General features: G+C 46.8%; 1 protein-coding gene across 1 annotated transcript in view; it reads right to left on the reverse strand.

The window, feature by feature from the left end:
* The window catches only part of ZFHX3 (zinc finger homeobox 3), a 176,912-nt gene extending 152,507 nt beyond the window's left edge, over positions 1-24,405 (reverse strand). Inside the window, exons 1-2 of the mRNA XM_065416524.1 lie at positions 21,693-24,405; positions 16,383-16,879 (exon numbers count right to left, since the gene is read on the reverse strand). Of these exons, the coding sequence (XP_065272596.1) occupies positions 16,383-16,879; positions 21,693-24,405 (3,210 nt within the window). The remainder of the gene's footprint in view (positions 1-16,382; positions 16,880-21,692) is intronic.
* Between the last annotated feature and the right edge of the window lie 428 nt (positions 24,406-24,833).

The following is a 24,833-nucleotide window of genomic DNA, read 5'->3' on the forward strand; positions in this document are numbered from 1 at the left end:
GCTGCCGTCCTCACAGTGGGGTAAGTCGGATCAGATACGTCGAAATCAGCTACGCTATTCCCGTAGCTGAATTTGCGTATCTGAAATTGATCCCCCACCCCCGTAGTGTAGACGTAGCCTCAGAATTGGTCTCCATCTCTGCTGATTTAAAGGGGAATAAAATCCCAAACCAGGAGGGAATGCATCCAAAAAGTCATTGCTGTTACTGTTGCCTAAACATACTCTGTCAGCCTTAAAAATAATATCAACTACAGAAAATACCATAATACACACACACAGAGGGGAAAATACACTAAGTAGAGTTGTCTTTGTTGTGAGGTGCTATGTAGGATCACCAGGTGTGGATATTGCTATAAAAAAACGCTGGTCCTACATAACCTTTCGCACAACTCAGTTTGGGTTGCCCTTGCTTTGGTCTTCTATCGTCTTCTAATGGAATGTCTCCATTTGGATAGAAAAACTGGGACGTAAGTATTCAGCTAATGAAATTATGTTCTTAGAGCCGTTTCTGAATATAAATGCCATCCACTAGTCTTGCATGGTTTGGAGCTGTTTGTAGTTGGAGACTTGAGTTAATGGAGTTTTCCGAAGAGGAAAGAGGAGCTGTGGCTCAGGGACCACTTACTGAGGGCTTGTCTTCACAGGAAATTATGCTGGTAAAATTTCCCTGTGTGGACACACTTCTCCCGGAATAGAAGCATACACATGGGAGCTGTACCAGTGTAACTATAGTGTAACTATAGCAGTACCAGTAAATTTCCTTGTCTACATAAGCCTGGAGACACACCCGGGTAGCTGATCCTCCTACATGGGAACACAAAAGGCAGCCAAATGGGGTTTGGGGGGGCTAAGGGGGAGGGATTTTACAGCTGACAGGTACTGAAATAAGTTATATTAATTCGTTTTTAAATGAATGTAGTGTTGGTGAAAGAACTGGACTGACATTGCCCTGACAATAAACCATAGCCCTCCTCTATAAGGATAAGCCCTAGGTGTGAAATGGAAGTTGAGACTTCCTGTCCATTGACTGGCATCTCTCCTGAGACCAAAAACAAGGGGGCCAATTGGATGCCAGGTGCTGCTGGTTATCCAGACAGACCAACCACACTTAAAAGAGGCTAACAGCTTCAGGTGCTACAGAACTGGGTTGAATTTGAACAGGTGACCACAAAGCTGAGAGGCTAAGATGTCCAGACTCCCGTTTGCCTGAGCCAGCCAGTTGCCTCTGTTACACTGGTGTCCTATGCAGGGCTCCTCTCCCACTCAGCATCTGCCTAACTCCAATAACTTTCAAACAGGAGGGGGCGTGCTGGGAGGAGGGGTGCTGGGGCTGTCGATTAACCGGAACTATCACAGGAACGTTATCTCTGACTGCCATCTATTTTGAATGAAGTCTAGACTCAACTCTCCAGGACCAGTTTCTGGATGCAAACAAGGCACAGGACACCCCACGCTTTAAAGTGACAGTCACCAACAGCCTGAGCAGGCATTGTGAACAGGGCCCATCAAGTCTGTTTAACCAGCATGTGTGCGCAACAGACTCACAAAGAATCAGGCATTTAAAGTGACATCTGTTGGATTAATTAGCTGTGTAATTAGCCTCCCCTCTGTGGAGACAGGCTTTGTTACTGCTGCCTGAAACTTCCCTAGGTGTTTTTTTTAAAACCTACCATTCTCGGAGCATGAGGAAAAAAGGGGGGAGGAGTGAGTGAGACACGGTTTTCCAACGTATGCACAGGAGACGGAAAGTGCCTGAGTGAAAGATACATGCCATTGGACAGCAGAAGCGAATGGTAGCATGCCAGAGAACATTAACTCCTTTCAAAAGTATCCAAGCAGAGTAAAATGAAAGCACCAGGGCTTGTGAACTCCCTACTTGTGAACCTCACTGCAAGAGAGCTGATGGAGAAGAGGTCGTGCTGGGCCTGCCGTCCCTGAAAGTACATCAGAGCAACATGATCTCCACTGCATCAACTCTCCTTCTTCCTACTGCCCTGTGCTGGCAGACTTGGAGCCCATGAAAAGGACCATGTGACAGGGTGGGGAGCAGAGAGATACAAGAACTGATCAAACAGATTCAGAGAGAAAAACCGTAAAATGAGACAGCACCTATGTTTCTAGCCAAACCATTACACAGAACACTGATTAAACCACAGCTGGCTGCAAAGCAGCAAAAGTCGGACTAATGTGTGAGAGAGTCGGAAAGTCGGGTCCTAAGCCCAACTCCACTTGGCTGACCCATTCAGAGGTCTGGAAGAGATCTCTCCATGATAGCCCCTCCCTGTTTCATTGCTTTAAAAGCAGCACAGGGGAAGAGGACAGGAACAAATCAAGGCATTTTTGGTGGCTGTCAGAAGGGGAACAATCCAAGGTATTATGGAAGTCAGGCCAGCCGACTTAACATAACTAGTTAATGCTTCAGAGTTGTAGCCGTGTTAGTCTGTATCAGCAAAAACAATGAGGAGTCCTTTTGTCACCTTAGATACTAACAAATTTATTTGGGCATAAGCTTTCATGGGCTAGAACTCACTTCATCAGATGTATGGACTGAAAAATACAGGAGCAGGTATAAATACATGAAAGGATGGGGGTTGCTTTACCCAGTGTGAGGTCAGTATAACGAGATAAATCGATTAACAGCAGGATACCAAGGGAGGAAAAATAACTTTTGAACTGGCAAGAGAGTGGCCCATTACAGACAGTCGACAAGAAGGTGGGAGTAACAGTAGGGAGAAATTAGTATTGGGGAAATTAAGTTTAGGTTTTGTAATGACCCAACCACTCCCAGTCTTTATTCAGGCCTAATCTGATGGTATCCAGTTTGCAAATTAATTCCAGTTCTGCAGCTTCACGTTGGAATCTGTTTAAGTTTTTTTGTTGAAGAATTGCCACTTTTAGGTCTGTTGTTGAGTGACCAGAAAGACTGAAGTGTTCTCCTACTGGTTTTTGAATGTTATGATTCCTGATGTCAGATTTGTGTCCATTTATTCTTTTGCATAGAGACTGTCCGGTTTGGCCAATGTACATGGCAGAGGGGCATTGCTGGCACATGATGGCATATATCACATTGGTAGATGTGCAGGTGAATGACCCCCGAATGGTGTGGCTGATGTGGTTAGGTCCTTGATGGTGTCCCTTGAATAGATATGTGGAGAGTTGGCACTGGGGTTTGTAGCAGGGTTTGGTTCCTGGGTTGGTGTTTTTGTTGTGTGGTGTGTTGTTGCTGGGGAGTATTTGCTTCAGGTTGGGGGGCTGTCTGTAGGCGAGGACTGGCCTGTCTCCCAAGATCTGTGAGAGTGAGGGATCGTCCTTCAGGATAGGCTGTAGATTCTTGATGATGCACTGGAGAGGTTTTAGTTGGGGGCTGTAGGTGACGGCTAGTGGCGTTCTGTTACTTTCTTTGTTGGGCCTGTCTTGTAATACGTGACTTCTCAGTACCCTTCTGGCTTTGTCAATCTGTTTCTTCACTTCATCAGGTGGGTATTGCAGTTTTAAGAACGTTTGATAGAGATTCTGTAGGTGTTTGTCTCTGTCTGAGGGATCGGAGCAAATGTGGTTGTATCTTAGAGCTTGGCTGTAGACAATGGATCGTGTGATGTGGTCTGGATGAAAGCTGGAGGCGTGTAGGCAAGTATAGTGGTCAGTAGGTTTCCGGTATAGGGTGGTGTTTATGTGACCACCGCTTATTAGCACTACAGTGCTAATAACTTCAAAAGTTATTTTTCCTCCCTTGGTATCCTGCTGTTAATTGATTTATCTCGTTAGTCTGATCTCACACTTGGTAAAGCAAACCCCATCCTTTCATGTATTTATACCTGCTCCTGTATTTTTCACTTCACGCATCTGATGAAGTGGGTTCTAGCCCACGAAAGCTTATGCCCAAATAAATTTGTTAGTCGCTAAGGTGCCACAAGGACTCCTCGTTGTTTTAGTTAATGCTTCTTACTCCTATTAGCTCTAAAGATCCAAGAGTGCTCAGACTGAATGAGCTGGAGTCTATTCCTCCTTGTGCATCAGCAACAGACTTGTTTACTAAGTTCCAAGCAGACACACCTATGTGAACCACTGATGGCTGCACTGGTGTAACTAAAGCACAATTTAAAGACATTTGGTTTGCACAAGTGCAACTCCTGGCACAATTAGATTTGTGAAACTTTTATTGCAAGTAATGATGTACAAGAGGGAAAGAACCCACATGATTCTTTAAGGGCAGGCTGAATTTGCAGGGCTGGCAGTCAGAAAAAACATCTTTAGTTGTAAACTAAGCACTTTTTACATAGGATCAGATCAAAGAGAACCACAAATACCATTTCCACAGGCACTTTTCAGACTATAGCTGTAATTAGTTGCATAGCACTGTCCAAAGAAAGCACACTTGTCTTAGGCGACATCATGGGATGAAGCTGACTTGCAAAGTGGTATTTCTAACAGACTGTGACAAATCAAGAGCCAATCCCACATCACACTGATCCCTCTCTGGGTAGGGAGCACACCAAGGCTCCCCCACACACACACTAGGAAACTGACCCATTGCTGAAAACACCTGTTCAATGGTCACCCTGAACAAGAGTTGAACAGTTTAACTATTGTACCGGGGACAAACCCATTTTCATCGGTTACAAAAGTGCGATTGTGACTTCCTGGGACAAGTCATTATTTGCTACTAGGAAAAGCACAGCACAAAGGGCTCAGCTTCGAGAGAGACTTCAGGCCTTGCGATATTATTGAATAAATATAAGCAGGGGAGGAGGCACCAAAAGATCCTGTAGCCATACTGCCTGCAACACGGCTGCAGCTGCTGCAGCCTCAAATTCTGGCAAGGACACGGGACCCATTTCACCTGGAAATGCAGAAGCAGTTTAACATTCCAAACAGCATCTCTCAAGCCTCTGTCCTGGCGTACTCTGCACAGTAGGAATGTGAGAGTAGGGCCTCGGCCTAGCCATTTGGGACTATGGACTCATTAGGCAGCTGGCAATAAGTGATTCTATGAATGGATGAGCTTCTTCTGGAAGGACAAGCTGCCTAGCAGATGGCTTGCAGCGCAAACATGCCACAGGGTGTCTGGATTTGCCTATTTTGATCTCTTACAGATGTAGTACTCCCATCTCGTAGACCCACCCACTACAGGGAATCTCTCAGGCCCAGACTTAAGCAATGGCACGACTGCCTTCTTAGCACTTTAAACAAGGTATGCCTCCAGAGAGCCTTGGGATCACAGACCTCCTGATACCAAGCTCTAGTAAACTTCATTTTAACTCTCCCAATTAGAACTTCTCACAATGCCAAATCTGCAGCTGTAATCAGAGAGAGTAAATATATGCAAGTGAGTACATCTATATATGCAAGTGAGTACATGAGGGCAGGGGACTGGACTCGAACTCTCGAGGTCCCTTCCAGTCCTAGAATCTACGAATCTGCTTCATTTCCCTCTGACTGATCAGACACAGAGCTCAAGGCTCTTCTCATGCGGTTCCGGAACCCAGAGCTGTCATTAGCAGATGTTCCAAACAACCACCATGGTTGACGGATTCCAAATCAGTAATCCGAATCTTCAGAGTGTAATTCCACGCTGTTTTATTCGGACTCAAGAGAATCAGCAGTATATCAAACTGTCAAGAAATTGCCCCCCTGAACTGCCTTGCTTCCATCCTTGGTCTGCAGCCGACAGATATGGGACAGATATGGCACGGTAGGATGAGCAGGCACTACTTTGTAGAATTTCATCAAAACACTCAGATACATTCTCAGCTTACACTGAGAAATAATGAAGTGTGAATTCAGATGAGCACGGGCATTGTGCAGTGCCGTACAGGGCTCGGGTTGTACTCTGGTCACAATTTACAATCCCTAGTTGTGGAGATAACAACCAAAGCCTGGGCAGCTAGGAAAGAATCCCTTAAGCCCTCCTGCTCTCTCTCTCCCCCACACCCCCACTTCAGTGACAAAGAGAAGCCAAGCCCACAGGACTGTTCACACTTGTCTGTGAAGCGATGGTGACGGAGGCAATGAGAACTTCTTCCACCTTTCCTACGATTAGGGTCAAAGACTGGGCAAAAAATGGAGAGAAACATTTTGGACTGAATTCTAAATCTTCCTTGACAATTTGGAGTTTGAATTTTACTTTAACAAGTAGACAGAAGGGTTGGGAGGCTGCTCTGCTCCAATATTCCCAACCCTTCGACTCTGGATTGCTCACTCCCATTGCCTTTGGAGTCTATTTGGTTTCTTATCTTCAGTGCTTTTTCAGTTTCATCACTGTGCAAACCAAACTTGCCTCCCTAGGACATTGGCTGAATATGGGTCAGGACATACCACAATATTGTAAAAGCAGGGACAAGATGTGTCTAAAAAAAGGTCTGACTTGAATAAATGAAGTATTTTACAAGTGGTTTTACACTCTAAATTCATTCCGTCCCAACCCCTCCTAAGGGGCAAACATACAGAACATGGTGGCTGGTCCTATATTAAGGTATTTTTGTATTACAACATTAAATGCAAAAATCTATTTTACTGCCCGGGTAATGTGGTGGAGCAGGCTGGCACAGAGAGTGTGAAGGCCCCAGGATTAGGTTTTTGAAAGAGTTAAATGGATAATATATGTTACCTGTATTAAAATTCCTTAATGAGTCCCAAGAGGAGAAAGCAAAGTAGAATCCAACTGCAGCGTATTCATTGCAGGGTCGGTTTATCCTTTCTTCCTTGAATGCATAGAGATGCAGGGATGTTTTACTTGGGGGAAAATGTGTTGGTGGAGTTTTATTTAGACTTGGGGGAAAGGCTACAGACACACCATTCTGAGTCAGGTGAAGGAGAATGTGGGACCCAAGGACCTCTTGATGCCAGCTGGCAGAGGGCGCAGTGGAGCATAAGGATTGCAGGCCCCCCGGCTCTGGTATTTACATTCTAGTTCACCAAGGAGCATCACGTAAGGTTTCCACTGAAAGCCTGGTCATCATCATCTTTGTGAAACATACATGGGGATAATATGTAAGGAGGAGTATGTGTGTGCATGCCCACGTGCTCTTAAGTCCTTGCAGTTAAAGGCAGGTCACCCAGAAGTGACATGCCTTAAGACAAGTTCTACAAGACAGGAGATGGGAGTCACTTATCTTCCTGGCTGACCATTGTGTACTGTTATGCAGTAATTATAGCCCTGTCAGTCCCAGGATACTCAAGAGACGAGGTGGGCGAGAGAATATCTGTTATTGGACCAACTTCTGTTGGTGGGAGAGACAGGCTTTCTAGACTCACGGCGCTCTTCTTCAGATCTGGGAATGGTTCTCAGAGTGTAACAGCTAAATACAAGGTTGAACAGATAGTTTAGTGTAAGTAGTTATCATATATTCTGAGGGGCCATTCAAGGTGAAGGGGCCCGTTAACACCCCTGTAGTTGTAAGACAAAAGGGGGGGGGGGGGGTTAGTGGGTTACAGATTGTAACCTAGTCATACAAGCCATAAATCCAGTGTCTCTGTTTGAGGATGAGGATTGGTAGGTCAGATACAGAGAGGTCACCTTGTGAAGTGTCCACCCACCGGTGACAGAGTGCTTGTCTTTTATCATTCTTCTGTGTGAGTTCATTTGAGAGCATAGGGATTGTCTGGTTTCACCCACATAGTTATTGGGGCATTTAGTGCACTGGATGAGGTACACCACTTGTTGTGCTAGGCAGGTGTAGGACCATGGATCTTGAAAGGTGTGTCCTGGAGGGCGTCGATTGTTGTAGCAGTGGAGATATGTCTGCAGGTTTTGCATCCATTGTTCTGGCAGGGTCTGGGGCGCTTCGGTTATGGACTGTGACAGAGTACTCTATCCGATGCACTTAGTGCTCTCCCAGATGACAAAGAATCAGATGGGACAGCCAGAATCAGAGTCATCCGAGAAGCTATAGACACCATTCCAAACCTGAAACGCTGCAACGATGCCCTTGCCTATCTGATGAGACTTTTCAAATTCTGCAAAAGATGTCTGAGGCCATATAGTGCCATGATGATGCTAAACAAACATTTACAAGGTATTTTGGGGGCAAGAGCAAAAGTGGATTGTGAAGCTTATTTTGAGAACTGGGCAGAAGAGGGAATAAGATCTAATAAATAACGGCCTGCATTCAAAGCTATTCAATCACTTTGATCCAAAACTTTACTTCGCATGGGGTTTATGTCTGATAAATATGGCTAATGGTAAAACATCCTCATCCCAAGAAAAAGGTCTGAAAAGAGGGAAAAATATTATGAGACTGCACTTAAGCATCCTGAAGCAACTCCATGCCCAGACCTGGAAGCATTAGTAGTAGATGCAATTCCAGACCCTGAAACCTGTACAGATTTACGCATGTTGGAAGAGATTTGGTCCCTGATAAAGACACTGCATAGCGGGAGTGCTGCAAGACCCGATGGCATAATACCCAAACTTCTCAGGTGGGCCACAGAGCCCATCAGCACAACTCTTCATCTGGGGGCTTGGACTACTGGGAGCTCAGAGCAGGCAGGAGCAGGCCCTTGGTGAGGAGCCCATTCTAACATGGGAGCTTGCTATAGCTCATGAGCAGGCTGGGCCAGCTCAGAGTTTAGAGTAGCTCAGACGCTTGTTCTAGATTTTGAAGCTTACTCCAGTCCTGAAACCCATTTCAGTTCAGAAGCTTAGTTTGGGATAAGGAAACCTGCACAACATTTCTGTAAGTGGACAAATTCTCTCTTCTCTGGTCTGCACTCTGGGATAAAAACACTGATCTTAAAACCAGCAAGTATTTGTCTAGAAATCAGTATTTGACTGAGAGACCTCAAAAAAATACCTGGGTGCAACAAGAAGTGGTGCCAGTGATTCAGCTGGCAGGAATCTTCCCTCTGAGCCAGCACTAACCTAACGAGCAGAGCCCCGAAAATCTGTGGATATCCGCAGAGCAGATGTCCTCACTTACAGGCAGCCCCCCAACCTAAAGCAAATACTCCCCAGCAACTACACACCACACAACAAAGATACCAAACCCTGCAACAAACCCCAGTGCCAACTCTGTCCACATATCTATTCAAGGGACACCATCAAAGGACCTAACCACATCAGCCACACCATCCGGGGCTCGTTCACCTGCACATCTACCAATGTGATATATGCCATCATGTGCCAGCAATGCCCCTCTGCCATGCACATTGGCCAAACCGGACAGTCTCTACGCAAAAGAATAAATGGACACAAATCTGACATCAGGAATCATAACATTCAAAAACCAGTAGGAGAACACTTCAGCCTCTCTGGTGACTCAACAGACCTAAAAGTGGCAATTCTTCAACAAAAAACTTAAAAACCAGACTCCAACGTGAAACTGCAGAACTGGAATTAATTTGCAAACTGGACACCATTACATTAGGCCTGAATAAAGACTGGGAGTGGTTGGGTCATTATAAAACCTAAACCTAATTTCCCCCTACTGTTACTCACACCTTCTAGTCAACTGTTCAAAATGGGCCACTCTCATTACCACTACAAAAGTTATTTTTCCTCCCTTGGTATCCTGCCATCAATTGAGTTGTCTTGTTAGATTGACCTCACACGTAAGGCAACTCCCATCTTTTCATTTATTTATACCTGCTTCTGTATTTTCCACTCCATGCATCTGATGAAGTGGGTTCTATCCCACAAAAGCTTATGCCCAAATAAATTTGTTAGTCTCTAAGGTGCCACAAGGACTCCTCGTTGTTTTTGCTGATACAGACTAACGCGGCTATCACTCAGAGCAGATGTGGATATCCATGGACCATTTTTGCAGATCGCTGATCAGATGTATCCGCGCGGGGCTCTACTAATGAGCCAAGCTGCTGCCAGGCGGTGCTGTGGTGTAGGTAGGCATTACAGTTCCATTGACACTTTTTGCAAAAGCAGTTAACTCTTGTCTTCTGGCCCAGTTCCAACTTGGGAAATTACTTTTTGCATCCATAGAAGTCCTTTGCAGTTTAACTGGATAATTCTTCCTAACTGCTTGTCCTTAAGCTAAACCATTGTGGATTGCAATGTGAAATGGCTGCTTTTCAAGTGGAGTGTGAAGTGACTATTCATTTGTAAGAAACAAGATGGGTGAAGTAATAGCTTTTATTGGACCAACTTCTCTTGGTAAAAGACAGAAGCTTTTGAGCTCTATAGAGTTCTCCTTCAGGAAAAGCATTTGTAATTCTTTGGGATCAGAGACACTATACAGAGGAAAAAGCTGGTTTACTGTGATGCAAGAAAGGATATTCTTAGCAAAAGTGCTGACTGCAAACCATTCAAGTGTGAGAACAAGTGTCCCCTGAATAAGGGGGGCGAAACATGAGGATGGTGGAACTCCAGTTCTTCTCTGGTAGGTTCTTATACCATGCCCATCCGGGTGGTACTAACTCCACTTCCAGCATACAGGAGCCCTACCTGACACTTCACCTTCTGCAACAACTGGCCCTATTTTAACGTTTGATGGAAGTGAAAACAAATCCAGCTAAATTAAAACAAGGTGTGAGAACCACAGGTTCCAAAGGCAGAGCGCGAGTCATAGGGTACCCTTCTGCGGCCTCCTACATCTAGCAGAAAACAGGGGAGATCGAAAACATCCCTTTCTCCCCACAGAGAACAGGGAACTCAGTGTGTTAGGTCAGTGGGTTTCAAACTTTTTGTATTGGTGACCCCTTTCACACAGCAAGCCCCTGAGTGTGACCCCCCCTTATAAATTAAAAATGGGGATGTGTAATTTAATTTAACGGGAGCTCGGGGTTGTCAGTCCCACGGAGCTGACAGCTTGTGACCCCCATGTAACCATCTTGTGACCCCCTGAGGGGTCACGACCCCCAGTTTGAGTACCCCTGTGCTAGGTCCTTTTCTTCTTTGTTAAACAAAAGCAATTAAGGATGAGCTATTGGCACATGACCTGCAGCAAGCACCTCACTTCTAGAGCTTCTCTGCCCCATGAAGACAGCAGCATTGAGCCTGCCTCCTGCCTGACCAGATCTGTCTCTTTTCTGAGCAGATGGAGTCTGGGGTGAGTCTCCAGCATGGCACACAGTGAACTGGACCAACAGCTTCAACAATGAAGGGACAGTCTGCTGGTAATTCCACAGGCACGAATGAAACGTTTCCTCTTCCCACTGCACAGTTGCTACAGGTTAATGAAGAACCTCTACATATAGCTTTCTACAGCCAGCGTGTCATCAAAGGAGGCCTCCTCTCCAACTTACCCATTCCCTGCATAATACTGAGATATCCGTGCAAAGAATGCAGGGCAAGGATACGCGACACTCATTACTTTGACAAACATGCTAAGCTATGTGTTCCTCCAGTGCTCCCAGCCTAGGCTCTGGCTCTAACCCAGCTTTTTACACTTCAAAGAGATCTTCACAGAGAGCTTATTGTAAAACATTCTGCAGGAAGCTCCCAGCCTCCGCTCCTGCTCTAGTGAATTAATTCCCACTGGAAACTCCATCTGTAAAATAGGCTCTAGTGGAATCTATACTTGCACCCTTCCTATATGGAGGATACTGCTTTGTCTCAGTCTCTCTCCTAGCGAAGATGCCCATGCATAAGCCCTGTCACTACAATGGATTTGGATAGGTCCTAACTTCTCCCCTAGTGGTGGGACTCTTTTTGGAATCTCACATGTAAGGAGTCTGGATGGGTCCCTACCTACCTGCTTGGGGTAACAGATTTTTCATGGAAAAAACACTGACCAGAAAACAAGCTGTAAAAAGCCAGTGGCTGTCACATGATGCAGTGCACTGGTATTAAGCCATCTCCATGCTTCCCTTGTAGGGGCTGCACTTCAGGGACTGTACATTAGCTTGGCTGTCTTAGGCAAGTGCTTGAACATCTGTAGGGATCACAGAGAAACAAGGTGATGCATAAACTACATTCCTTTGTTTCAGGAGGGAAGAAGCAGGCAAGAAGTGAGGGGAAGCCAGAGAGTTCCTTTTAAATTGTAGAGTGTTACTGCCTTCCATCCCATACCCTTCCCACTATTATCCCAGCTACTTGTCCAGTGATACCGTAGAGAAGATATGCTAATTAACAGAGTTGAAGGCATTTGGTTTTCATCAGATTAAAAACGCCTCAAAAAAAGCATAAGAGGGGAGGCCACAAGCTGCTCCACAGAACCTCTACGAAGGAGAAAACCCCAAAAAAGCAAATTAGGTTTCTCCAAATAATCACCTTTGGAGAGTACCTCAAACCTGCCCTCCCCTTCCTCCACATAATTCCTGCAAAGAAGCATAACAAATGGGAATCCAAGTAGGAGCTGGGATGGACAACTGGTGCCCAGGCTTTGGGCTCTGTCCTTGTGACACAAAATAGTCAGATGGCAGTTTAGAACACCCCTCTCTCTGTAAACCCAGTTCATCTATTCACCATACCAAGGCCTCCCCAAGATCTCCAGTACCCTTTCTAGCTGTCCCCAAATGCCCCTCTTGCCCTGGATAAAATGGCATTATCCCACGAATCAGGGAATGCATCTCCCGTTGCCAGATGTGATACCATCCTCCCTACATTTCACAGGAAAGCCAAATCTGAATGACTTTTGCTAACCTAGTCTGAATTAGAACTTGGTTTATGATTTACAGGTTAAAAAGTTTCTCTGTCTGCATACTGTCTCAAGATCAGAAATACTCCGTAAATCTCAAAGCACTGAAGGAAAAGGAGTATTATCGCTCCCATGTTACAGAGAAAGGAAGGGATCTGCCCCAGCTAACGGAGCAAGTCAGTGGCTGACCCTAGAATGGATCCCCGTGTCTCGGCTCCCAGCCCCATGCTTTTCCGCTAGACCACACTGCCTCAACTAGAATTGAAATATTTCATATCCTATTCATCTCCTGAACCAGCATGTCCACCTCATTCCACTTAGAGCTGAAACAAATATTTATGATACTAGTGGCACTTTCTGGGTAATTTGTCTGGCAGTATGAAAATATACTGAGAAAGGACATGAGAGCACAAGCAGTGGTGAGAGACAGACGCTATATTCCTTCGGGCTCCCAGGATTTCAGCACAAGTCCTGGTTTGACAACTTAGAGGGGGGGAAAGGAGAGTGGGGGAAGGTTGTCAGATCTCTCCGTGTTTATCAGTGAGAGAAACTCCAACACAAAACATCCCACCAAAGAATCCTCCCCCTTATAAGAGGGAACTGGGCTTAAGACATCCTGAAATACTGGGACCTTGGAAAGAGGTTGTGTTAAAATTTCAAGCAGTCTCTCACTCCACCCTCACCAGAAAGCACCGGACACATGGCAGGGGAGGACTCTCAGGCTCGTCATGCTGCTGACTAACGAGGTCTCAGGATCCCATTTTCCAGCTCCGCCACTTGCTGCTGAAGAAGTGGCTCTTGGGCAACCCAAGTGGCCAATAACATGATTTAAAAGGAAAACGGCAAAGAGGCAGAGTAAGGAGGATTGTGCGCGGTAAGCTTCGTGCGCTCTCTCACCCAGGCAGCATCTGGAGAGGATTTTCTCCAGCAGACAGGGAAGAACTCGATTACATCCAGTTAACTGTGCTCTAAACTGATTATGCATGTGCCAGGCTAATGGATTACATTAGCAAGAGGAAAAATAACATCCAATCAATCTCAATTTACTGCAGACCACACCAAGGACTGAGAGAAGAGAAACTGGTCCATGAACTGCCCCCACTCCACCCATCAGCTATCAAAGCTCCATGGCACTAAAACCACACTAAAGAATGGAAACTCTGAGCTGAGGACCTCAGTGAACAACTCTGTCTATCTACAGCCAAGTTCTTCCATGAAAATGAACACCGAATCCATCAATGCGCTGGGCTAAGACTCTCTGGGAATCTCTCCTTTCATTGGATAGCACAATGGTAACTAAGTAAGAAGAGCAACATGACTTATACGATTTACAATGAAAGTGGTTGGGGTACCAACGCAATGAATTCCATACAAGCATTTCAGGGAATGTGTGGCTACGCTAGCAGACATTTATACCTATGCTAGACCGGTAGGTGCCCGGGTTCAGTATTTTGATACCAAGGTAGTTCCTGCTCTCTCTTGCTTGAATGTTTCACTGCAACTCTCACCTCAAAGACAAATGAGATTTTAAAATCGTGACTAAGTGCTCAGGGCTGAATCTACCAAGTGTCCCTGAGAATGAATTCCTTCGCCTGTCTGGGAAAGGCCTTTCACAAGCCTCCAATATATTGTTTTAGAAAAACGTTCCCCGCACCATCTCTTCATTTATCATTTTCCTGTTTCGGCAGGAAACAGGGAGGGAAGGAGAAAGCCAGTGCCCGCAATCTGCTTTCTCACCAGGGAGCACAACAGAGCCAGAGGGTTTGAACCAAGAAATTTTGCAGCCTGTCACCATTGTCTTGTCCTCACACAACAACAACAAAAATCAAATCTAAAGACTATTACAAGTTGAAATCATGATGCTTGGTACATGAGTTTTAATTCTGAAGACAGACCACTTTATCTAGATGTCCTCTCCTAGCCTCTGAGGCCAGATCTACACTACCGCGGTAGTACGACAGCTGGCAATCGAAGTTCCGGGTTCGATTTATCGCGTCTGGTCTGGACGCAATAAATCGATCCTGGAAGCGCTCGCCGTCGACTGCGGTACTCCAGCTCGGCGAGAGGAGTACCGCGGAGTCGACGGGGAGCCTGCCTGCCGCGTGTGGACCGCGTCTGAACCGCGGTAAGTTCGAACTAAGGTATGTCGACTTCAGCTACGTTATTAACGTAGCTGAAGTTGCGTACCTTAGTTCGAATTTGGGGGTTAGTGTAGACCAGGCCTGAGAGATCTCTCCTGCTCCCACTTTCACCCCAAATTCCCTCTCATACATATCCCAGCTTCTTTGACTTTACTAAAATAGGATACTTGAAAGCAGAGAAATAGGAGCGAACTTAGTCATCTTCAGAGCCGAGCTGTGCCATGCCACTGAGAACAGCGATGTTCAGAGGAGCCCCGGTCACATCCGCTAGGCCTGCAGCGCCAGGAGCTTCCTCGGGCATGCCCTGTTAATACTAGCTGAGTCTCCAGTTGTTCTACCCTAGGCTAAACTATTCACCCCTCCTATTGCTTTCCCCTCTCCCCTGAAATTCCTGGAGTAATCCATTTCCTGGAACAACTCCCTATGTTAAAAACCGCACATTTCCTCCTTAGTCTGGGGGGACTGACACAGGGAGAGATGCAAAGTTTTGAACTCACCTGAGACAGCAAAAAGGCATGGCAGGTTTAGGAAATGATAGAAATAGGGTACAAAATGAGACCGCCTAGTCTAATGCAAAATTGTAGACCCCTTTCGGGTTACAGGGAGAGGAGAGGAAAGGAGAAAAGACAGACAGAGAATATAAAATTGAGCAAAATGAGAAGACAGCGAGGGACAGAGCATGTGTAAGTGAGTAGAAGGTATGCGAAGTGAGGCTGCTTAGATTTATGGCGATTTGTACCTGATTGTTCATACTAAAGCCATTATGGGATGATTAGAGAAAAAGGTGAAGCTTTAAGTCCAGTGAAAATCAATAAAAACGTCTGGAGCAATTCTGCTGCGCGAGTGAAAGGACTATTTACTGTATCCGGAGCTCCTCTTGGGTTACAGCCTACAGGGTTTGGGTGGGGGGAGGGGGGAAATGAGGCAGGAGAGGAAAAGATGGTTACAGAAGGGACAGAAAATTGGAGGCAAGAGGGAAAAAAGACAAAAACCAAGCTAGCAGTCATGGAGCAACGTGTAACGTGGAAGGTGAGTGGTAATGAAAGGCTGTGACATATCCTAGGGAAGCTGTCAGTTTGACCAGGCCTTCAGTCAACTACATGTATAGAATTTGTTCTCGCTCCTTTCCAGCGGGCTCAAGCAGTGGTTCAAGAACACATCCTTAGCACTCCCATATACACCGCGCAAAAGAAACAGGGCACTGGCAGCTTCTTTGACACTCCCCACACGCATTCTCCATTCTAGCATGAGCACACTGCCTGGAGTTCCTGCTTGGATGGGAGTAGCTTTTTGAAAGTTGTTTGCAAGGATGAGCAACCTGACATAAGGCAAACCCTAGCTAGCAGAATCCCTTCCGAGATTAGCAGTGAGAAAGCATTTGTTGGGATGCGATTTTCAGACAGGACTGATGATTTTGGATGTGCAATGTCACACACCTTAAAGGGATCTAATTTTCAGAGGACAGGTGCTCAGCCCCTCAAGTTGGGCACCCAAGAGTCACTATCACTTTTGAAAAGCTTGGCCTAAGGCTTTCGGAGCCCAAAAGAGTTGCTAGCAAAGTGCAAGCTGACGAGGTGCGTGATCCCAGTGAGCCTGGGGCCAAGCCCTGTGGAGGTACTAGACTGAATGGGTTTAAAATCCCACTCTCACCGTAGCTCAGATTTGACAGTCGGGTTCCCCACAAGGAAGATAAAGAGCAATCAAGCCTCACCTTGTACAGCTTCAGGCTGGCCTCATGCCTGGAGTTAACTGTGTGCAGACGCAGCTTCTCCAGACTGTTGGTGTAGTAGTCACAGGCATTACACTTCAGATGCACGGGGTTCCCGATGGCCACACATTTCAGCCTCCACTCATTGGCCTTGCCACCCTCCTTGATGTGCGCTACTAGTTGGTACTTCTGCACGTGCTTATCAGTTTTGCAGTGGAGCTGGAAGTTTGCCTTGAGCTGTGTGTTGTAGCGGCACAACTTGCACTGGTATGAGTCCCCCATCACTGCCTTCCACTCATCCTCAGGTAGGATGCGCTCCACATTCATGTGCAGCCCCAGCATGTCCAGGTTGTCTGTAGTGAACTTGTTGCACACAGCACACTGGAAGAGCTTCAATGATGGGTCATTTGTTTGTGTGAAGCTCTCACCCAGGTTCATTAGCTCCTCGGACACCAGCTGCCCGCCCCCCAGCCGCATGTCCAGGGGGATCTCTCCACCCACTGCACAAAGGAGAGAGAAAAATATAAGTCAGAAAAGCTGGATCCTGTACCTCCCACGACAGGAGCAGAGCAGAACATTCACTCCCCCAGCATGCCCCATAATATGCCCACCAGGTCGTGGGTCAGAAGCAAAACACAACAGGACTTCTCACCCCTTGCCCAGGCCTCTGCACTGCTGGTATCCCGGGCCAGGCACAAAAGTGCCAGCTGCCTGGGTCTACAGCCATTGGGCCCGGAGCACAACAGTCCCTTGTTGCCCAGCCCAGTACCTGCTGGCCCTTGGGCCAGGAGCACAGCAGGTCCTTGCCAGCCAGAGAGAAAATAAATGCGAGTCCCAACAGATTTTAGGAGGGGAAAGTCTCCACTGTGCTGCTCTGTGAAAAACTGTCCGACACTCTCCCACTTGCGGGCTCTATCACCTATGTGGTCACCTCTCAGGAATCGGACAGTTCTCTTCAGGCAGGCAAGGACACAGGGAAGAGACAAGAAATGTCACCCAGGGGACATCCAAACCCAGCCCCTGCTGAATAAGAGACTCTCTGGCCATGATGCACAGCAGCACAAGCAGTGTGATTAGGAAGTTATGCTGCAGCACCACCAAAAGTAATTCATTTCTGCAACTAGCAAGAGCCGACAACTGCAGCTCCCTAAAAGTACCATGCTCTTAGCAGGAATCCTCAGCACTAGTCTGAAACAAAAATTCAGAATGGTAGATACGCTCACGGAAAGTCCTGGCCGGGGGGAGATCTTATGGCCAAGGAAAGGATGACGGCTAATAACTGGGGAAGTACAAGTATGCGTATGTGTGTCAGAGAAAAAGTCAGCAGGACGCATGCTCTCTCTCTCTCTCGCTCTGTCTTATCCCCGCTCTTCAAATTATCACTGACCCAGCTAAACCAAGAGCTGACCTCCATTCACTTATAGTAAATGGATACAGCGAGCTCTTCTTTAGATCGTCAGAAAGGCGTGAGGATGTGCAAGGAAGGAAGACTCCTCTCCATTACCTGGGATCTCATGCCGAAGCAAATAGCCCAACCACCAGCCTCCATGGAGGAGCTCTGCTCATCTTTCCTCCCCCCACACTTCAGTTTGCTTTTCTCCCCTCTTCAACAATTAAGCCTGACTGCGTGCCAGCTCAGTTTAAGGGGTTATTTTTGAGTCTGATTAGCCTTCAAGTCTAAAGCTAATCAAAAAAGGGAGATTTTACTTGTTTTCCTTTCTATGCTATCAGTCATTTGCTGAGGAACAGCCAGCATCGGGATCGGTCTCAATTTGCTGAGCAGGCGTGCAACCTGTGCAGAATCCAGAAATCTGCACAAACCTTTTCTAAGACAAGTGCTCCTGGATGGTGGAGGTTAGTTTTCAATGCACTGCGTGTGCTGCCTCTCTTCCCTGCGGAGATCCATGGCCATAATGATAGTTACGTCTCTAGTCAGGGAAGAGCCATGAAGCCTTTAGTTCCGTCTGCTTGCAAGGGACAGGCAACTGGAGCAGGCGTCCCATGCCCATGAGCACACACAGCGCTCACAGAGAGGAGACAAGGCTAATGAGGGAAAAGTCCAGCTTGCTGGCACATGCACTCCTTTCGACGTGCCAGGGCACGCATGGATTAGGGGCCTTTCCTCTATCTAGGTACGTTTTTCATCCCCACCACTGTACTGTCTGATCATCTACTCCCTCTCCTGCCAGGGCAGTATTGTGCACCCAAGGGCACTTGCTAGTGCACAAGCCACTCATTTTTAGTGTCCCAAACAACTAGGCTTCCTCCGCTTCCCCTGGGAGACTTTTCCACAGCCTACCTCCGCCATCCCCAGTCAGGCCAGTTTTCCTGACATGCAACCTAGCCTCTCTCTTCTGAGCTAGTCCATCCCAACCACATTCCACAATGAGAACAGGAGTACTTGTGGCACCTTAGAGACTAACACATTTATTAGAGCATAAGCTTTCGTGGGCTACAACCCACTTCTTCGGATGCATATAGAGTGAAACATATATTGAGGAGATATATATACACACACATACAGAGAGCATGAACAGGTGGGAGTTGTCTTACCAACTCTGAGAGGCCAATTAAGTAAGAGGGGGGGAAAAAAACAAAACTTTTGAAGTGATAATCAAGATGGCTCAGTACAGACAGTTTGATAAGAAGCAAGTGTGAAAATACTTACAAGGGGAGATAGATTCATTACAAACATTGAATCTATCTCCCCTTGTAAGTATTTTCACACTTGCTTCTTATCAAACTGTCTGTACTGAGCCATCTTGATTATCACTTCAAAAGTTGTTTTGTTTTTGTTTTTGTTTTTTTTCTTACTTAATTGGCCTCTCAGAGTTGGTAAGAGAGCTCCCACCTGTTCATGCTCTCTGTATGTGTATATATATCTCCTCAATATATGGTTCACTCTATATGCATCCGAAGAAGTGGGTTGTAGCCCACGAAAGCTTATGCTCTAATAAATGTGTTAGTCTCTAAGGTGCCACAAGTACTCCTGTTCTTTTTGCGGATACAGACTAACACGGCTGCTACTCTGAAACCTGTCATTCCACAATGAGGAATTCTGAATGGAAATGGAGTCCCCAGAATAGCTAATGTTCTACTCAAACCTACAAGCCACAGGCAGGTCTGGGATTCAATGGAAAAAAGGGGGCAAAGCACCTCCTACCTGCCAAAACAATGACTATGAATATGTTTATAAGCAGCAAATAAAAAAGGGACAGATGACTAAGGAAGTGAGGAGGAAGGGGCTTAAAAGGCATCCATGCAGAACAAAGCCACTCTAATAGACCCAAAGTAAAAGATTTATCCTAACAGCTAGAATTGTCCAGTGCTTATTGGCCAGGGCAGGGACTCTGCCCCGCAACTCCTAGCTCAAGATTTGTAGCCATGATTCCTAATGCCATAAAGTCACAAGTCACTTCCCGAACGAGCTTAGACTCATTCAAGATGCTCGTATTCAGCTGGAGTCACTCAAGAGTAGGACACCAGCTAGGTGACTCCCACTTCCTCTCAGAAACACTTCCCTAGAGCTTAAGGTAGGCAGGGCTGGGGACTCTGACGGGGGTATGTCTCAGGAAACCCTAAACATGTTGACTCCCCATAATGTTAATAAATGTCAACAAGCTACATTATAAATGTTTCTATATAGTTTCTACTGGCAACCCGGAACAATTAAAAAAAGTCACAGCAAAGACAAAACCATTGCCACCTTCCGCAAAGACACAAGCTGGGACAACAGATACGTGGAAGAAAATTGTAATTACTTTTGTTTGTAGTGCCTTCCATTCCTCAGTTTTCCTTTTCTTTTCCTTTTTGATGTTCTGTGTTCTCTCTCCTCTCTCAAACAAACAGATGTTTTGAAAATGTAAGATCATCAAGCCCCTCTGTGCGGCAATAAGCTACATTGCTACAGGGGTATAGGGAAAAGATGCTGGCGTCTTGGGAACCCAAAACTTAGTGCCTTAGGAGTAACGGTCTTAGACCAAGCTAGCCTGTCCAATCTCAATGGATGAAGAAGATTACAAATGACGGAGTTCAGTAAAAAGGAGGTCAGGTCAGAGGAATGTAGGTGCTCTCCTTGTATATGTAACTTCTGAAAGCAGTGTCAAATAATTGTGGTTCTAGTGAACTTGGGTGCAGAGAAAGGGTCATTTCAGCTGGTAAATGCTACAGACCCTTGCCAGAGCTGATCTGGTAGAGTTCTATTATGCTTCACTGTTTCATATTGGATTGGCAATAGGAAGCTCAAATACACATGGATGGATGCATACTGTGTGCACTATAGCAAGGGTTCCTGTAGGTGAAGATACAGTTGTGTCCTTTAACTGACTATAGCAGCATATCAGACTGTCAAGAAGAGATTTAGCCCATCATTCCAAATTCTAACTTTATTCTTAGATAGTAAATTCCTTGGGGCAAGGACTGTGCCTTTACTGACAACTGTGATGCCAACATGCATGCATATATGTATAATAAAGTCTTGTTTTCAGGCAATAAAGTACCGTTAATATGCCTATTCAGAGAACATGCTGTGTGGATGACAAACCCTCTTCAAAATAAACAGATCACCTCCCTTCCCTACACCAGCCAACCTTTGTCCAACCCTTCCTATCCTAACAACTCTCGGTGCTCAAGCTTTGAGTTCAGATCTCAAACCAGCATCCATTGCAACCGTCTCTACTCGCCCCCTTCACCAAGCAAATATCACTCACTCTACAAGCATCTATCACGACTGTCAATCACGTTTATCCTGACCTACCAATTGTCAATATATTTCACTTCTCCAGATCCAGATCCCCATAACCAACATCTACCCTTTCTAATACAATGCAACTTCCAAGCATCAGACCTCCCCCTTTCTCATTAAACCCCCCTTCAATAGTATGCTTCACCCTCTCCAAACTAAGGAGGGAGTATAAGGTGCCTTTGCTGCGAGTACTGGAGAACCCTTAACAATCCAATCAGCGATGTTCACCCATTGCATCCTCTCTCAGTGGCTTCACTGTTTCCCTATTCAATTCATCCAGTTTCCTGAAGTTCACAAGAAATACATAGGAACACAAAAGGGTGCCAAGATTTTCTGAAGATAAGAAAAAGTTAGGGTGAGAATGGAGAAGGGTCTCTATCCCTTTCGTGGTTCACCAAACTATGTATGTATTGCATGGAAGGCTATAGATATTTCAGAATAGGATTGGAGAAAACAGATTGGGATGGACAGCACCTCATCCACCAACAGGGCCTAATGGCAAAAAGAAAATCCCTCTCCCCCCACACAGACATGACAGCAGCAAAAACAGGAAAACACTTCAACCTCACCTAGAGATGGAGCCATAGTTGCCATAGGATTGGTGGGATCGAGTTGGTATCCACCCATCATGAACTGGGCATCGGATGAAGTGCTGTCCATCTTCAGGTTGGGTAGATTCATGTTTTGTGCCAGGTAGTACTGGTACAGCTCAGCCTCAGCTGGGGAGGGCAGGCTGCCAAGGCCCAAATGCCGGTTGTGTTGGATTTGGGTCATATTCTGTTGAAGCAGCATCATATTGTGCATATGCTTCTCACTGGTCATGTGAATGCGAAGGTTCCTAGCTACATTGGTTTCGTAGTCACACACCTCACACCGCCAGGTGGGTTTGGTTTTTGGTTTGGTGGGTGAGGGGGCCCCACAGGTGCTACCAATGTTTGCTGCCGCAGCTGCTGCCGCTGCCGCAGCAGCTGCCGCTGCCCCAGCAGTGTGACTGAAGACTTGCTCTCCCCCTCCATTCTGCAGGTTTTGCATGTTGTTGAGATGCTTGTCGGACTGCATATGAATACTGAGGTTGCCTTTGGTAGTAGTGGAGTAGTTACAGACCTCACAGCGAAAAGGCTTGTAACCACAAGTGTAGCTCTCGCCCCGTGCCAACCGGGGGTGTGGCTGCCCACTCTTGCAGTACACACATGAACCACCTGGCTCGGGGTGCTTCTCCTTCATGTGTGCCTCAAGTGTCTGCTGGTATTTGTAGTGCCAATTGCACTTGGGACACTTGAGTGTCTTACACGAGTTGCGAGAATGCATCATGGTCATGTGGCCGCCTAGTGATCGTGAGGAGCCCAGGATGGTGTCACACTTTGGGCACTCCACGCCACTCCCCGAGGGGCACTCCCCACCCCCAAGCTCACAGAGGGGACCAGCATGCTGGTGATGGGAGATGTAGCTCCCATCCTCACCCTCTGCACTCTCATTTGGTTCTGGTGCTGTGGCATTGTCTTTATTGGCACTTTCATCGATGAAGTCCAACCTCCTGCTGCCCTCTGCCATGCTGGCTCCACCGCCCTCATTGTTAAAGCTTAAACGACTCCTCCTGTTTGCACCATCAAAGACAAAGGAAGAAGCAGAATTAGAACTAGAAGAAGCTGTGCTCCTTGACAGGGTCTGGAGCACGTTAGGCATTAAGGGAGAGTTAGAAATGCTTTGGTTTGAGAGAGCAGGGTCCTTTTTGCTGCTGCTACCTGCCACAGCCCCAGACTCTTCATGGGGCCTATCTTCCAATTCATCCTCCAACTCGCTTGGAAACAGTCCTTTGCAACCCTCATCGTCGTCGTCTTCCTCCTCCTCCTCCTCTTCCTCCTCCTCCTCCTCCTCCTCCACATCCTCCTCTTCTTCGTCCTCCACCTCCTCAGCTGGCTCTGCCTTTTCCAAGAGGCTATCCTGGTCACCCATTTCTTGCTTCTCACTATCTGCTGCCCCAGGGTCTTTTCCCTCGGAGGATTTGGTAGGACTGGAAGCCAGCGGGCCCAGGGGGACTGAGGTAATTGGGGTTTTCAGAGCCGAGCTGGTCAGCCCACCAAGGTTCAAGAGGGCACCAGGAGCCAAGATGCCTGATGGTGGCTGCTCTGCTCCACTGGCAGTGCCAGTCTGGAGAGCCTCTTCCCCTTCCATTCGAATGCCACTGAATTTACCGTAAAAGCTGTGTCCAGGGCCTATGAGGTTAGCTGCGGAAACTAAAGGGTGTTGAAAGTTTTTGTTTTTTGGTTCCAGAAAACTTACAAGGGGTTCCTTGTCTTTGCCTATCCCTTGGATGATAGCGGAGATGTTCTTATTGCTAAGAATTTTCCGCTCCTCCTCACTCAGAGTCATTCGATGGTCATGCACTGCATGGGTCACAAATGAGCGGACATACCCAAAGGAGAGCTTGCACAAGAAACACATCAGTATGGGCTTCCTCTTCCCATAGAGCACAAAGCCATCAAATTTGGACAGGTCCACATTGTTGGGAACATCTTTGGATACACAGGAGCTTTTGGCAGAACCGTCGCTGTTCAGGTAATCCTTGTTGCTTTTGTGTCGCACATCAAAAACGCGGAAGCTGTGCAAGACGGGGCTGATGCCCGTCAGGGCTGAGGTATTCGGGAAGGACTGGTCTGAGCCCTCAAACCATTTCCCGAAGGATGAGGCTATGTGGAAAGTATTAATGATCTGTGGGTACACGGGTGCAGCAGAGGAGGGTTCTCCTTGTTTGCCCCCAGCGTTGGGTAGAGAGTTCATAACGAACGAAGGGAGAGCCCCACTGCCACTGCCACAGGCTCCCCCACTTTGGATCAACTGGTTGACGCTTTCAACAATATACGCGGAGCCATCTGGCTGGTAGACTATTTCTCCAGCAAGGTTCTCCACGTCACTCTCCTCGTCCCCCTCCTCACTGGTATCGCTCCCACTTTCCTCCCTCAGTGGAAGAGGTGGGCGGGCACTGGGGCAATGGTGCTCCATATAGGTCTGTAAACTGGCGAAGGAGGCCAAGCATTCGTTGCAGCTGACCTCTTTGCTAGTGGACTCAGTGTTGGGGCCAGCTGAATTGGTGCTGTCTGGAATGCGCTCATTAAAGGGGACCCTCAGGCTGTCTAGGGCCCCGTGGTTTTCGGTTGTGGACTGCTCCATGCTACTGGGTTTGTCAGGGAGGTGGGTGCTGTTGAGTTCAGTCCATTGCTGGTGCTGAGGGATCCCACACCCATTGTCCTTCCCAGAGATGACAGGCGAGTCACAGCCTTCCATGGTAAGGCCTGCATGGAGCTTTCATTGCACCCACTACGGCTTGGACCTAAAAGCAAAGAGAGAGGGGGGAGACAGAAAGAAAGAGAAAGGCGAATAAGTTAGAGAAGGCACACACCGCGTTTCCACACAGCAGTCACTATAATGCACACAGTCCATTTCATCCTAGAGCATCCAAAGCCCTGGAGGGGAGATAGCGCCCCACTAATAAGCTTCTGAAATGCAAGACCTAACCCAAGGTAATGAGGATAATGCAAAGGAACTGAAGCCAGGGAGAACAACCATGTTGGGGGCTGAAAGAGCACTAAAACCAGTTCCTCACTGGAGGAAGAAAAGGTGGCCTTGCCCCTCTTTTGCTACTCAGTGATGGAGGTAGAAAAAGTAAGAGTTGGACTGAGGCACTGGCCGTGGCCGGGGTGCAGTGACCCCGC

Source organism: Emys orbicularis, chromosome 14, assembly GCF_028017835.1.
Source record: "Emys orbicularis isolate rEmyOrb1 chromosome 14, rEmyOrb1.hap1, whole genome shotgun sequence".
NCBI lineage: Eukaryota > Metazoa > Chordata > Testudines > Emydidae > Emys > Emys orbicularis.